The sequence below is a fragment of the Canis lupus genome, chromosome 14, assembly GCF_011100685.1.
Source record: "Canis lupus familiaris isolate Mischka breed German Shepherd chromosome 14, alternate assembly UU_Cfam_GSD_1.0, whole genome shotgun sequence".
Classification (NCBI taxonomy): Eukaryota; Metazoa; Chordata; class Mammalia; order Carnivora; family Canidae; genus Canis; species Canis lupus.
In genome coordinates this window covers 51,699,830-51,714,153 of record NC_049235.1, presented here as the reverse complement: position 1 = coordinate 51,714,153, position 14,324 = coordinate 51,699,830, and the positions used below count along the sequence as shown (strand labels likewise).

At 42.8% G+C, this 14,324-nt stretch overlaps 1 protein-coding gene across 3 annotated transcripts in view; it reads left to right on the top strand.

Annotated features, from left to right (window-relative positions):
* DOCK4 (dedicator of cytokinesis 4) overlaps positions 1 to 14,324 on the top strand; it is a 409,941-nt gene that overhangs the window by 261,617 nt on the left and 134,000 nt on the right. For all 3 annotated transcript variants that reach the window (XM_038557373.1, XM_038557375.1, XM_038557374.1), the window contains exons 15-16: positions 428 to 590; positions 6,245 to 6,351. In XM_038557373.1, coding sequence (XP_038413301.1) covers positions 428 to 590; positions 6,245 to 6,351 — 270 coding nt within the window. The remainder of the gene's footprint in view (positions 1 to 427; positions 591 to 6,244; positions 6,352 to 14,324) is intronic.

Below are 14,324 nucleotides of genomic sequence, written 5' to 3'. Positions count from 1 at the left end.
GATCAAAGTGAGTCATGAGCAGTGGGGCGTTACTGATTTGGGGTGGTGCTAGCAGGTTCCTTTATGCCAAAAGTGTTTTTTGCGTGAGTCTCGGAGCTTGGCAGCCAGGCACACAGCAGCCTTGTGACAGTGGCAGGCTGGGGACTGGGCCGCACAGTTGGACTCCAGATTGGGCACGCAATTGCCCGTCTCGCACTTGTCCCGGAGGCCCACCTGCAGGCAGCAGGCCCTGGGGGCTGTGTCTGGGCATCAAACAGGTGCAGCCGCAGGCGGGAGCAAGTGCAAACCAGCCCTGCCAGGGACGGGGAGGTCATTCTAGAGGAAGTGCTGTCTGGGGAGCAGGCAAGCAGAGCAAAGCAGCCGCTCTGCTGCTCTTCAGATCATCTCTAAATGAAGCTGTCTTTAACCTGCTTGTTTCCTTTGTTAGGATTTTATCTCCTTCGGCTCTGGAGAGCCGCCAGCTAGTGAGTACCACTCCTTTGTGCTTTATCATAACAACAGTCCCAGGTGGTCTGAACTGCTGAAACTTCCTATTCCTGTGGACAAATTCAGGGGCGCGCACATCCGCTTTGAATTTCGGCATTGTTCCAGTAAGTGTTTCTTGGGGTTGGCTTTGTCGTGTTGGGGTAGGGTGCTTACTGAGCTGTAGTGTTAATATGGGCCAATCTGCGGAAAGTGTGACAAAGCAGAGACCTTGGAGAGGGAGGAATGAAGGCCAGTGGAGTCCTGAGAGGTGAGTGGGCTCACTACTTCTCGAAGAACCAGTATCCTCTGTGGAAACATACGGGAAGGAGAAGGAGGGAAACAATACCTGTGGAAGTCTACAGGATTCGCCTTAAATTGATCATTTTCATAAAAGTGAGTTTATCATTTTTGTAATCTAGAAAGATTGAATGGAAAGGGAGAGACACAGCATTAAAAACTTGTCTGGCTCAGGGGGTCTAAGGCAGTCCTGACCTATCCGCTGCTCTCCAGCCAAGAGCTCATCCAGCTCTCGGAGAGCTTAGGGGAACCCAGGAGGACTTTTCTGGGCCTGTGAAGTTCCTAGGATTTATGGGCTCAGATTTATATCTGAGTGGCTTATCTCCATATCACAATGCAATCTCAGTATTTAAATGACAAGTAATGCCAGTATGCCTCAAATATGACGTGAAATCATTGTTTCATTTCACAGATCTAAAAAACCCAAGATGTAGAGATGATATAGGATTTGCCCATATGAGCATTACTGTCCCTAAAATTGTCATCTCTTGACATCTCTATTTTAATTCTTTTGCTCTCTCTACCACCCTCTCCAGCCCCCACTCCCATCTTCTGGTATCCCCGTGTCCCTGACGTATATCTTGGACACTACCAGAAGTGTACACTGTGACTAGAGAAGGTTCTGGTGAATCTTGCTTCAGGAACAAAGGAGAGGTACAGAAGAATCACATCACTGGAGGAGCAGCAGACTCCTCTGTAGTCTGGAAAGAATGGGGGCATTGCCAATAGATATGCGGTGACCTCACCTGAGTGCTATGCAATTCTCACAGGATTCAGAGAGGGGATGACTGCCTATTGTAGGGATGATGGCATGTTTTGGAATTGGCTCAGGGAGCCCCAGTAATTATGCTTTCGTGGATGTTTCACAATATAGGGAGATGAATAGCAAGGTCCTACCATTTTTCCAAATTCCCAGAGGAATGTCATGGAAAGGACTTAGAGTGGGAAAACATAAAGCCCTTGGAATGGTGTCAGAACATTCCTTCCCCAATCTTTGTTATAAATTTTCAGTCGAGCCAAATACGAGCTTTAAGCTTTAAGGTAAGAAAAAGATAGGAGAAAAGTAAGGATGAAATGAGAGAAAAGAGAGAAAGAGCATTTGGAGAAATTTATTTTAACTCAGAACTCGGAAAATGAAATAAAGGCTGTTTTCAGTAAAACCTATTAGATTTCTGTCCTCTTGTCCTTGTGTTTCAAACATTGTTCACATTGTTTGTTTTTTGAATATTTGATTTTTTTTGAATATTCGATGTTAAAATTCAGAAGAAACACCACAAGCATGAAGAAAAGAAATCCCCGTAATCCCATAAACTGGATAATCAGTATGATTACTTTATCACAAAGCTCCCAAATATTTCTCTGTATATCTATTTATTCAAGAAGTATCTTTTATCCGTGAAACACATGTTCACCGAACACCTGCTATGTGTCAAGCACTTTCCTGGGCATTGGAGATACATGAGTGAACACAAGAGAATACTTCCTCATAGAGCTTTAGTTCTAAAGGGAAGACAGACCATATCTGAGCAAATAAACACATACTACATCAGGTCCTGTTAAGTGCAGTATAGAAGATTAAATTGGGGTAAAGTGCTGAAAAATGATGCTGCTGTGTTGCTCTTTTACAAAGAGTGGTCAGAAAGAAGCTCTCTGATAAGGAGATGTATCAACAATAAGCTAAAAGAAATAAAGCCATGAGCCTTTGGATATCATGGGAAAGAATATTACAGGCAGAGAGAACAGTAAATACAAAACAGTCAAGGTTGAAACATGCTTGGTATTTTCAAGGAATATCAAGGAGGCCAGAGTGAGCAGCTGGGGAGAGTTTGGAGATGACACCACAGAGGTAGCAGGGGAGCCAGATCCCATATTGTCTTGTAAGTCAGGGGGAAGACTTGAGACTTTGTTTGGTGTGAGGAGCACCATTGGAGAATTTAGACTGAAGATAATATGGTGCTTTTGTATGATAGGTTGTAGGTGTGAACAGAAAGTCCATTCAAGAGGCTTTTGCAGTCCTCCAAGTAAGACGTTAAAATTATTTGCATTAGAATGCTAGGAGATCAATTCTTTTTCACAGATTTATTGAGAAACTAGCTATGAAGGAAGGAGAAAAGTCAAGGATGACCCCCAAGATTTTGGCCTGAGAATGAAGTGATTATTTAATGAAGTGGAGAAGGACAACAAGAAAAGTGTTTTTAGGGGCAGCCCAGGTGGCTCAGCAGTTTAGCGCCACCTTCAGGCCAGGGCCTGATCCTGGAGACCCGGGATAGAGTCCCATGTCAGGCTCCCTGCATGGAGCCTGCTTCTCCCTCTGCCTGTGTGTCTCTGCCCCCACCCCCCACCCCCCCTCTGTCTCTGTCTCTCATGAATAAATAAATAAAATGTTAAAAAAAAAAAAGTGTTTTTAGAGAGCAAAAACCAAACATTGCATGTGAAATCTGAGAGATCTCTTAGATATTCAATATGTCAAATAGACAGTTGAATGAGATTCAAGCTAGAGACTTAAGCTTTAGGAGGAGGACAAACAGTGGTGTGCTGTAAACATTTAATAACCAGCATGTGGGCTGGGGCAGAAGGGGGCCCTGAATTCCATCAGTGAATACTCCTGTCATGGGCAAATTCAAGCTACAAACATGACCATCACTCAACTTGGAGTTGGGGACAGATGCACACTGTCCACTCTTGTGAGGCGCTACAGGGCAGCCGTGATTTTCACAACCATGATGCTGGATGTGATTCCTAAACAGTAAGTTTAGATAGCAAAGGGAAGCCAAAGAATGGATCTCTGGGGTACTTTCACATTGAGGTCTTGGGGGAATGAGAAGAAGCCATTTAGGAAATTAAGAAGGAATTGCCAGTGAGGTAGAAGGAGTATCCAGTAATAGAATCCAGGAGATTAATTGAAGAAAGATTTTCAAGAAGGGATTGATCTGATATGTCAGGTGCCAGTAATAAATAAGTGGAGGACAGAGGGATGATCACCCAGTTTGGCATCATGGAAGTCAGTGAACCTGACAAGTAGTTTTAGTGGATTTGTGGTGATGAAAGTCTGGTGTGAGTGAGTCCAAGAGTGAGGTGGAGGAGAAAGGAAGGGCAGGCAATAAATACAGACAAAGATTTCCAGAAAATTTGCTATAAAGAATATGAGAGAGCAGAGAAATGGGATAGTAACTATAATGGAATGGTAGGTCATGGGAGGGTATTTTTTTCTTTTCTAAGGTGGAGTTCTAAAACATGTTTGGTGCAGATGATTCAGAAGAGAGGAAGAACTGTTGATGTAGATGAAAGAGGTGACAAGTGTAGGAGCAGTGCCCTTGAGGAAGGGAAGCGTGGGGCCAGTGCTCCTGGTTAAGTGGAGAATTCGGGAATAGTGCAGGACGGCCGATGCAGGAGCGTTAATGGGCAGAGCATGGAGGAGTCCTCTCTGCATCTGCTGAAAGTGAGGAAAGTGCTGAGGTATTGGAGGCTGAGAAGCATGAAACCCCTGTCTAGAAAAGTGAAAAGGTGAGCTGGTCAGGAAAATGTGGAAGGTTTGCCCAGCTCAGGGCCCATCTGTGGTTAATGTGAGTTAATTAAAGTGAGATTAGTCTGGCATAGATGTAGACTAAGGTGCAAGTTGGGTTTCAGCCCAGTGCAGCAGTGTAGCAGGAAGGGTAGAGGATAGCAGTGGGCTGAGGGGATTCAAAGTGATTAGAATGATGGAGCCTAGTAGACATGGGAAGTGAGAGCAGAGGGGCACGGAGAAGGGCATCAGTAAATTCTGAGGTCCCAGGGCAAAGTTGTTGGAGTTGAGATATTAGAAAGAACGAATTGAAAAGTCAAGAGGTGGAATCCATGAACGTAGGGTCTTCATTAGTAAAAAGGGATCATATTAGGCATAATAGTCCATTCAACTTATTAATTCTGATCTAGTAGCTCAGGACAAAAGGCCATGCCCTTTAAACTTTGTTCGGTGTTTATTCTTCTTTTATAACAAAAGACAAATTTGGGGAAACGATTGCTTTATTTTTTACCTTTGCTAATGTTATTCATTCACGGAATCTTGTTCCCCTTCCAAATTAAAAACCAAATCTACACCAAAGAGATAGTCAGATAAACTTAGGAAATTACTTCTAAATAAGTGTTCTTCCCTAAATCATAAGTTCCATAGCTAGCACTCTCATTGATATAGAAATCGCATCCTAGAGCTCTTCACTGTGATTTTCACTTAACTTGAAAGAACATGGATATTTTCCCAGTTTCTCTCTGGGGTTGAAATTAATGACTTCAGAAGAAAATAATTTCCTAGAATCACATTTTCAGGGATGTCTTCATGCTAGGGGCCAAAACCAGCTAGCCAAAATTTCTCTCCTGTATGTGGAGCCCACTTCTCTGTGGTTAAATGCCAGAAGCAATCGTGAGGGAGTGATGTGTTGCTCAAGTCTCTTGTCTGATCTTCAAGGTCACTATGTCTGACTCCTCTAGCTCAGGCCTTACTGCATCCCAAAGCTGAACTCTTCTATCATGTGTAATGCTCCACTTGCACACCTACGTGGGAAATAATAACTGTCTGGCCTGCAGGCTTGGAACTCCTCCCACATATCTAAATATAAAGAGACAGTCCAGTTGAACCAATCAGTTTCTTTTAATGCTTTCTCCATTTTTGGAGGAGAGGAAGGTTGGTGGAAAGAACCAGAATGGTACTGGAGACCTAGAGCAGGTTACCTAGTATCATGTGATCTCAATTTCCTTCTCTGCAAATAATTCCCAATGATCCTTGACCTTTCTAGCCATTGTAATTCTTCATTAGGGATCTGAAAACCTCATTGCTCCGTTTCCAGTTCACAGAGTACTACTCTCTCTAATAAGCAATTCTTAAATTATAGATAGCAATTCATGTCATTTATCCACATGCCTAAGAGCTCAAGGAAGTGGCTTCCACGGCGCTCTCTGTCTTCACACACATGGACGTAGGGAAAGTTCTTTTACAGAGCAAGGCAGAGCCTGGAAACTGCCTTTGCACAAGGAGCAAGCAAAACATTGAATTTCATGTTCATTCATTCACTTGTTCATTGATTTAACATATACTTATTGAGAACCTACTATGTGCTTGGCACTCTTTGAGATACCAAAGTTAGAATAAAATAAAATAGAAGAATCCTGCCCTCAATGGTGCTTACAGCCAGGGGTGGAGGGTAGGATGCAAAGAGAAAAAAATAGGCAATCCAGAAGTTTTTCTAAAACATATTCTGAGATAGTCCTATGAAGAAGATTCGTCAAGCAGGATACTTTGCAGGCTACGGGGCAGGAATATGGGTCGGAGCGTGGCTACTGTAGATAGAGGTCTCATCATAAAGGCTGCTCTCCGTTGTATAGAGAGGGAGCTGGTGAGCGTGGGTTGTATTTCTTGATGAACATGTTTGCTGGCAGTCTGTGTATCTGAACACGGGTGAGTAGGCAAGCATTTTGAAAAGCAAGTAATTCTTTTTCTCTTTTCTCACAGCAAAGGAGAAAGGAGAGAAGAAATTGTTTGGTTTCTCCTTTGTCCCCCTGATGCAAGAAGATGGTAGGACTCTTCCAGATGGCACTCATGAGCTCATCGTGCATAAGGTAACATCAGTCAGATGTTGGCAACAGGCTGCGATAAACAGGACTGAATTATTAACTCGTTATCTTATTATCACTCTGGAAAAGAGGAAAAAATGACTGAAAAGAACACTTTTTTAGGAGATTGCTGGCAAGGACTATGTCTTTTTGAAAGGATTGTCTCTGTATTCTGTATCTAATGCTCCCTTGGCTTATTCCAATAGATGAATGTGTCCCTTAAGCGTGACAGCTGTGTCAGGGGTTCTGGCACACGGTACATGTGCAGCAAAGATTTATGGAATGAATGAAGAAGATACAAACAAAAACTTTCCTTACCTTTGGATTATTGCTAATAAAATGAGTGTCGATGCACAACACACCTGGTAATTTCTGCTGCTATGCACGTTTAATCATTCATTTTCTAGTTATTTGTTCAACGTATTTACCAACCACACACTACAAGTCAGGCACTGGAAATGTAGTGGTGAACAAAACAGGTAAAGTCCCTTCCATTTCTGGCACTTATATTCTCTCTACTTCAAAAAAGACTTAAGGACGCTTACAGTGTTCAAATACAAAGAAAAAACAACTTAAAGTGATCAGTAAAGCAAACAGAGGAGCTCAATGTCCTAGACATCTGAGAGGATCAGTTTATCTTACCGTTGGGTGAGAGGTGCCCTATGTGAGATACGACAGGCAATGTCTTTAGCTACAATTTCCCAAAGACATATGGTACTTTGTATGAGTGTTTGTGCTATTACCTCTGTGTAGCATTAAATCTTGACTTGGAAAAGGCAAGGCTCAGATAATTAAAACTGAGCTCCCATTTCCTAATAATATATAGAAGAATGAATCACTTTTATATGGCACATCAGGTATGGGCTTTCTCACCTGCGGGTTAGACAGTGTTTTAGGGCAGGTGCTAAGTGTCCAGTCAAGTCCAGGTTGACTCTAAATATTAAAAAATACCAAGATTCATAGCTGGTGTTTAGAGACATCCATCTACTTAAAATGCCAGGAGGACAGGTCTCATGGCTTGTTTCTCTACAGAAGCATTTAGCAGTTCAACTGATATATCGATTCCCAGACAGGGAACCATTCTACTTTGATATCAGAGGCCTGTCTGTGTCTGTTGGCAAAGGCAAAAATTTTCTCAGAAGCAGAGCTGTGGATCTGCTCAGGCCTTTGTATAAGTTTTCATGGAGTATTCAGAATTCTGATCCATAAAGCATAGGAAAATTTATTTATTTGAGCTTGAGCAATTGAAAAGGCAGGTGTTCCCAGTAATCTTTCTCGACCACAAGGGAGGCTCAGGATGATGCCTATAGATTGTCTAATTTTGGGCAGACTTACTTTGAGGAGACCCATCAGGAAGTGTTAGCTCCACAGGAGAAACCTAAGTAGCTGTGTTGTCTTATGATTGGGGTTTTTCGGTATTGCTGATTTAAAGAGGTGTGGGATACTCGCCAAGTATAACAACTTTGGTTTTTAGTCTCATTGATGCCATGGTTTTCTTTTTCATAGTACTGAGCCAACAAGTTCAGTTTCAGCCTGAGGCCTCTTGTAGTGTAATGATTATAAAACCATATTATGAGGATAATGCTTATTATCCTTCTTCTGCCATGGCAGGAAGGCACACGGCCTGCGGATAATTGCAGCCTTGAATTTACTATTTAAAAAAAAAAGAAGTAGAAAAGAAAAAAAAAATGGAGGCACAGTAGATTTCAAAGCATTGAATAAATTAAAAAAAATAGCCTGTTTAATAAGTGGTGTTGAGATGACCATGATGGGTGTTGGGGGAAAAGGAAGAACTGGATTCCTATCTTGCTTCTTAGACCAAAACATGTTCCAGATTAAAGGTAGAAAACAAACAAAAAAAAACTTGTAAGAGCTTTACAAAAATATGATTGAACATTTTTATACTATCGAGGTAAGGAGGGTCTTTCTAAGACTGGCTCACGTGTTAGAAATCAGGTACTAAAAAAAAAACGTGTAAGTTTGACTGCATAGAATTTCAGACCTCTTTATTGATAAAACCATCTAAATCAAGGCTGAGAGACACATGACAGACTCACACGTTGCTACACAGCTTGCGAAGGGTGGCTGTCCCCAGTTCGCCTGCAGCCCCCCAGGGGCCACTGACCAGATTTTACCATTGGGCCTTCCCCACACCACTTCCTCCCTACTTAGCAGAGAAAACAGAAGCCACCAGGCAGGAATCTCAGCTTCCCATGGTCTCTCCTTTGCCACCTGCGAACCTCCCAGCCTCCTTCCCTTCCTTCCTGCTTCCTGTCTCAGGCGATGGGACCAGACTCCTTCCCTCCTCATTCTTCCACCTGCTTCCTTCAGGATCTCCCTCCCTCCTGACTCCCTGGAGGCCTCGCTCTTCCCATTGTCCGCTCTTCCTCCTGCAACTCTGTCTGTTTCCTTTCTTCTGGCCGTGTTTTCTCAGATCGTCAACCTGCTTGAGCCTTTTTCTGAAAAACAAAGACCACAAAAACCTTTTTAAAGGGCCGCACACTGGTTCTTCCTTTCCCAGCACCATCCGTCTACGTGAAAAGCCGGTCTTCCCCCACTGTAGCTGCTTCCTTGCATTCCACTGGCTCCTCCGGCTCAGGTGAACTTTTCCCTGGAGGCCACGAGTGCCCAACCTGGGTCACATTACCTTTGGTTTATTACTCACTGTGACAGAAATTAAAAAGGAAACACCTGGGTAGGCTCAGCAGTTGAGCGTCTGCCTTCAGCTTCCCGGGATCGAGTCCCACATCGGGCTCCCCTCCATCCGCCTGTGTCTCTGCCTCTCTCGGTGTGTCTCTCGTGAATAAAGAGATAAAATCTTAAAAAAAAAAATAAGAATGAAACACCTATAAAATTTTAAAAATTAGAAGTACATCAATATATTTAATGCAGAAATGTGCCACGATGAACAGAGAAAAGAAAAAAAGGCTAAAATAATCTGCAGGCGTGGTCTTAGCGCTGAAGGCTATTAATGTGACATCCAGGAAGCACCTTCATTCTCACAAATTATACCAGGACATCTTCAGTCTTCCCAAAGTGGCTAAAGCCACTGGCCACTCTCAGAATCTTTCCTTATTTCCTTGTAGCATGTGGCACCATTGATTGCCCTTCCTGAAAATCCCACATTCTTGCCTCTATTCAACAGTGTTCTCCTGAGTTTCGTCCTCCTTCTCCTTTGAGGACCCTTCTGTCATTATCTACACCTTACATGACGAGGGTATTTTCATGGGTTTCATCCTTGGCCACCATTTGTGACTCCTCCAGTCTAAAACCATCTCAGCCACTTCCGCGGGTTAGCTCATCACCACATCTCTGCTGCAGAAGGCCGCACTGGATTTCCAGCCCACGCCTTTTAGCAGCCCACTGACCGTCTACAGCTGCCTTCTCCAGGGACACTTCAAACTCATCAGGTCCCAAACTGAACTTTTCTCTTGGGTTTTTCCTAATTGAGAGGCTTAGGGCAGTTCCAAGGCTTTTTTGGTACTGAAAGATCCCATGCTCCAGCCTTACTAAGCTACATGTAGTTGTCTGAATATACCTGTGCTTTCTTAAGAAAATAAAAAAAAAAAGGGAGAAGATGAAGAAGAAAGGTTTTTTTTTTTTAATATTTTAAAAGGTTTTAAAAATATTTTAGACTTGCAGAAGAATTGCAAAAAATAGTATAGAACATTCCCATATACCCCTCCCCTAGCTTCTCCTTATGTTAACATCTTACACAACCCAACCATAGCATATTTATTGAAACTAAATTAACCCATGTGCAGTACTGTTAACACAAAACTTAGGTGAATTTCAGGAGCTTTCCCACTAATGTCATTTTTCTCTTGGGGAGTCCAGTCGAGGATCCCACATTGCACCTCATTGCCATGGCCCCATAGTCTCACTTATGTGCTTTTATTCGCCCAAGGCCTTTATAGCTACCATGTCTCCCACATGATATGCCTTTTCCTCCATTGCCTGCTTGGTGAGCCTCTTATTCTCTCTGACTGAAGTCAGGCAGACCTGCTCCCATAGACCCTGCTTCCCTTCCCCAGCAGGGCGGGAATCCAGGGGCCCTCATCACAACATTGGCATGGGTGTTAACGGTGCAGAGGTCAGGTAGGTAATGCCCTGAGGGACAGGGAGTGTTTATTTCCCTGGTACGTTCTGAATACCAAATTAAAGGACTGGTAATTTGGAATTCAATAAATTTCTAAAATTTGTGATATCATTCAGGATGGCTAATCATACTAAGAGTGTTCCCAAAAGAAGATACTTCGCTACCACAAACTGTTTAAATCTGCTTTTGATTGACCGGTTAAATACAGTTCCAACTGCATTGTCTAACTTACTGTATTTTTTTCAACTTAATTCTTTACTTTTTGCAAATTATAGACCCCTTAAGTTGATTAATGTACTATGAATGTCCATACCAGTTTATTTCTACATAAATTTTAAATGCTTAATGCTCAGTCACATAGCTTATACTACTCCAGATACCACATTTCTGGAACACTGCTCATGACGGACCATCACAGCTCTCTTTCCCTTGTCTAGGACGAAGGGTCAAAACAGTGGCCTGGGGTATGATGCACCACTCATTGCTATGCCAAGTGGTTTCAACTCTGAGCGAGGGAATAGCCTGTGAGCCAAGCTCATGGAGACTACCACTGCCTCCTCACAAAGCCTGCACTTAGTTCTTCTATGAGCACATTTCTCCTGTCAGGTCTGATTTCAGTCTCAAGTGTGGTAAAGCAGAGGACTCATTCTTAATCCTTCCTCCTTAATTTGTAATAAATTAACTTTACTCCATTTTGAGATGGCGTGCACAGATGCCAGCCTATCAGAGCAAACACAGAGAATTGTCCTTTACTGCGACAATGGCATTGTTTTGCTCCTGTAATCTAGTGGCAGCCTCATGAGGCTGCGATCATGTTGCCTTGTTTCTTCCAGAAAGAGTGGTTCAGTTCATTGTTCCCTCATCTGTCTATCATCATATAGCCATCACACTGGTAGTACATTAGCTGTGTCTGTCACAAGTGTACGGGGAGGACAGTGTCTTATTATTCTCATGTCCTCGTTGCCTTGTTCCACACCTGCACCAGATTTGATGAAAAAAGTTGCCCTTATGCCCAAACCCAAACAGTTGTGCGAGTCCCCAAAATGCAAGTGATTTGTATTTAACAGCTCATCTAGGTTAGTGGTATAACTGGATTTTACTGTGGTGACAAAGCCACTTCTCGCCTTCCTGAGAAGCTTCCTGGGAAGCTACGGTGGACTCACAGGCTTGCAGACACTCAACCACGACTCATTTATACCAGTATTTACAGTTAACATGCAGGCAGTGCCACACCAGACTTTTCCAGCTTCATTTCTGTGACTTAACTGACTCTTAGCCTAAGAGTAGGGGGATCAGGGTTGTTCACTTCTGGTTGTTTTCTCCACTCTATGTCCTGATTTGGATCTGTGCCCCCAGTACCCTCCCTTCTCCCACCTGGCTGAGGGTGCCCCAGGAATTTGATGCTGAGTCTTCCTCACTGCCTGGCTCTTGCTAATGAACGGTACATTTCCTCATGAAAGGCTGGAGAACCTTCTCGGCTTCAGCTCTTGCTGATACCTGCCCCTGCCTTGTAGGTCTGCCTTCTTGAACCTCATTTCTATTCTTCACTGCTCCTCATCTACTTTTTACTTCATTAGATTCTCTTTCTTCAGATGAATTGACATATTATCTCTGACTCACCTGTTGAGTTCCCGAGCTCCTGTGTCATGCCTAATCTGCTCCTACCTGGCCTTGCTCCCCACTACAGTCATGTCACATGATCCTCCTTGCTCCGTGCCTGGTTTCAGAATAGAGCCTAGCTGCCTCGCTGTAGGGCTCCTAGGCTTGATTGACAGAAATCCATTTCAGCTCTACAGGCCACTCTGAGCTGCCTCCCAGGGTGTCTCCCACAAATAGACTTTTTTTTTTTTTTTTGGAAAAGTGAACTTTTTAGTCTTTCTTAGCCTTACCTACCATTCAGTATGTTACCTATAGATCAATAAATGTTTATTCATTATAACAAAACTCAAAACTTGGTTAAAACAACATTTGAAGGAGACAGTGTTCTCTAGTAGTTGTGAACACAAACTTTGGTTCAAATCCCAACTCTTGACACTTACTGATAATGTGACATTGAGCAAATCACATAGCTCCTCAGATTACAGTGTCCTGCCTTGTGAGGTGATTATGAGAATAAGAAAATGCACATAAAGTGCTTTGCAGTGCTTGACATGTAGTAAACCATCATAAATGGTGATTGCTTGGATGCTTTTAAAATCTCCAGTGTATGTATGATGTGTTAAGGATGCATGCTGAGAACCTCAGAGAACAACAAAAGATATGCTATGAGATTGTTCTGTACAACTTCTTGAGGCCACATAAGTTCTTCAGAAATAGATCCAAACCTCCAACTCTAACCCTATACCTAGCATTATCTCCTTGGACTCCTACTGGACAAAAAAATTCAGTGTCAAACTCCTGGCAAATGTTCTCATCAAAAGGTTCATTGAGACCAAAGAGTGATTATGTGCTTTTCTTCGCTGAATTGGTGGGTAGAATTTTCTCTACCTGCCCTTTCCCTACTAGCACATGCAAGCTCATGCACACATACCCAGTGTTGTTGGCGGGAGATCTTGAAATGACTTTTACATCTTAATATTTATGTTAATTATTGTCTTTGTACTTGACTGTGAGTGATAGTGTTCAGCTGCAAGAATTGTTAAGGTATCACGCCTCAGACAAATTCAGATGCTGAGGTCTTGACCCCCCCCCCCCCCCACCCAGGCTGAAGGAGAAGTAAAGTGAACCAGTGCTGGTGGCACTCATCTGGCCACAGTGATTGGCCCAAGAGAAGACAACCAAGTCTTCTATTCACAGGGCTCCCTAAATACATGAAACAGCCATCCTATCTTCAGTCACAGAAGTCGTCAGTCCGTGGCCACCAGCAGAGCTAGATGAGCGTATCAAGCAGAAATTCTAAGAGGGTGCCAGAAGTGCTCATGAGCTAGGCAATTATTTGATGGGTGGGGGAATAAGAGCTATATCTGTAGGGGCACAATTTCTGTGAGTAGATGGAACACAGCAGGCTAGAGCCTCTCCAGCTCCTGAAGAGGACGCTTGGCAATAGCTGGACAGTATGTCTGTTGTGTTCCCCCATGCTTGTCACAGTAGGAAGTGGCGGTTAGATAGATGGAACACAAGTCAGGTGAGGGCTGGGAGACCAGAGCATGTTCCTGACCCCACAGACCAGACCCAGGCAGGAAGTACGGGGCAGTGCGGGGTGCTGTGACTCATGCTTTGGCTTGCTATCTTCCGAGCCCCGATACCAAGAACAAGACAAGAAGGGATGGCAGTCAAGGGTTCCAGAACATTACTTTGCCAAAGGGCTGTTTCTGAAGAAGGCATTTGAAGCATTTACTTTGTAATGATTCTCTAAACCATATATGTGTGTTTCACACGCTCTGCTGTCTCCATGAAATATCTCCCAGTAATAAAAGAAAGCATTTGGAGTTGTAACGTTAGAAGAGAATTATAGAGGCTGCTTATTGTGTTTATAGGTACTCCTGTTACTGGGCAGGTGTGCTAGTAAGAACATCTTGTAGTATTCTGATTCCATCTCTTTGAACTCGTTAGGTCTTTCCTAAAATTTATTATTTAAAATTTTTTAAATATTTTATGAATCACACACAGTACTTTGGAATACCAAAGGGATTCTCTGTTTAAACCCCTGCCTGTTAACCAAGACACTAGTCTTGAAAACATTTAAAGGAATTAAGCTGATGTGAGTTTTAAAATTTATACTCAAAATAGCCTAAGTTATACGAACTCTGTATCTGTGAAAATATTTTTTTTCAGAATTGTAGTTTAAAATCACTTTTATCATTATAAAGAAGTACAGAGATAATTCAAAATAAAAACAATACCCTCATTACCTGGGTGCTGTTAACTATTAATCCTCTAG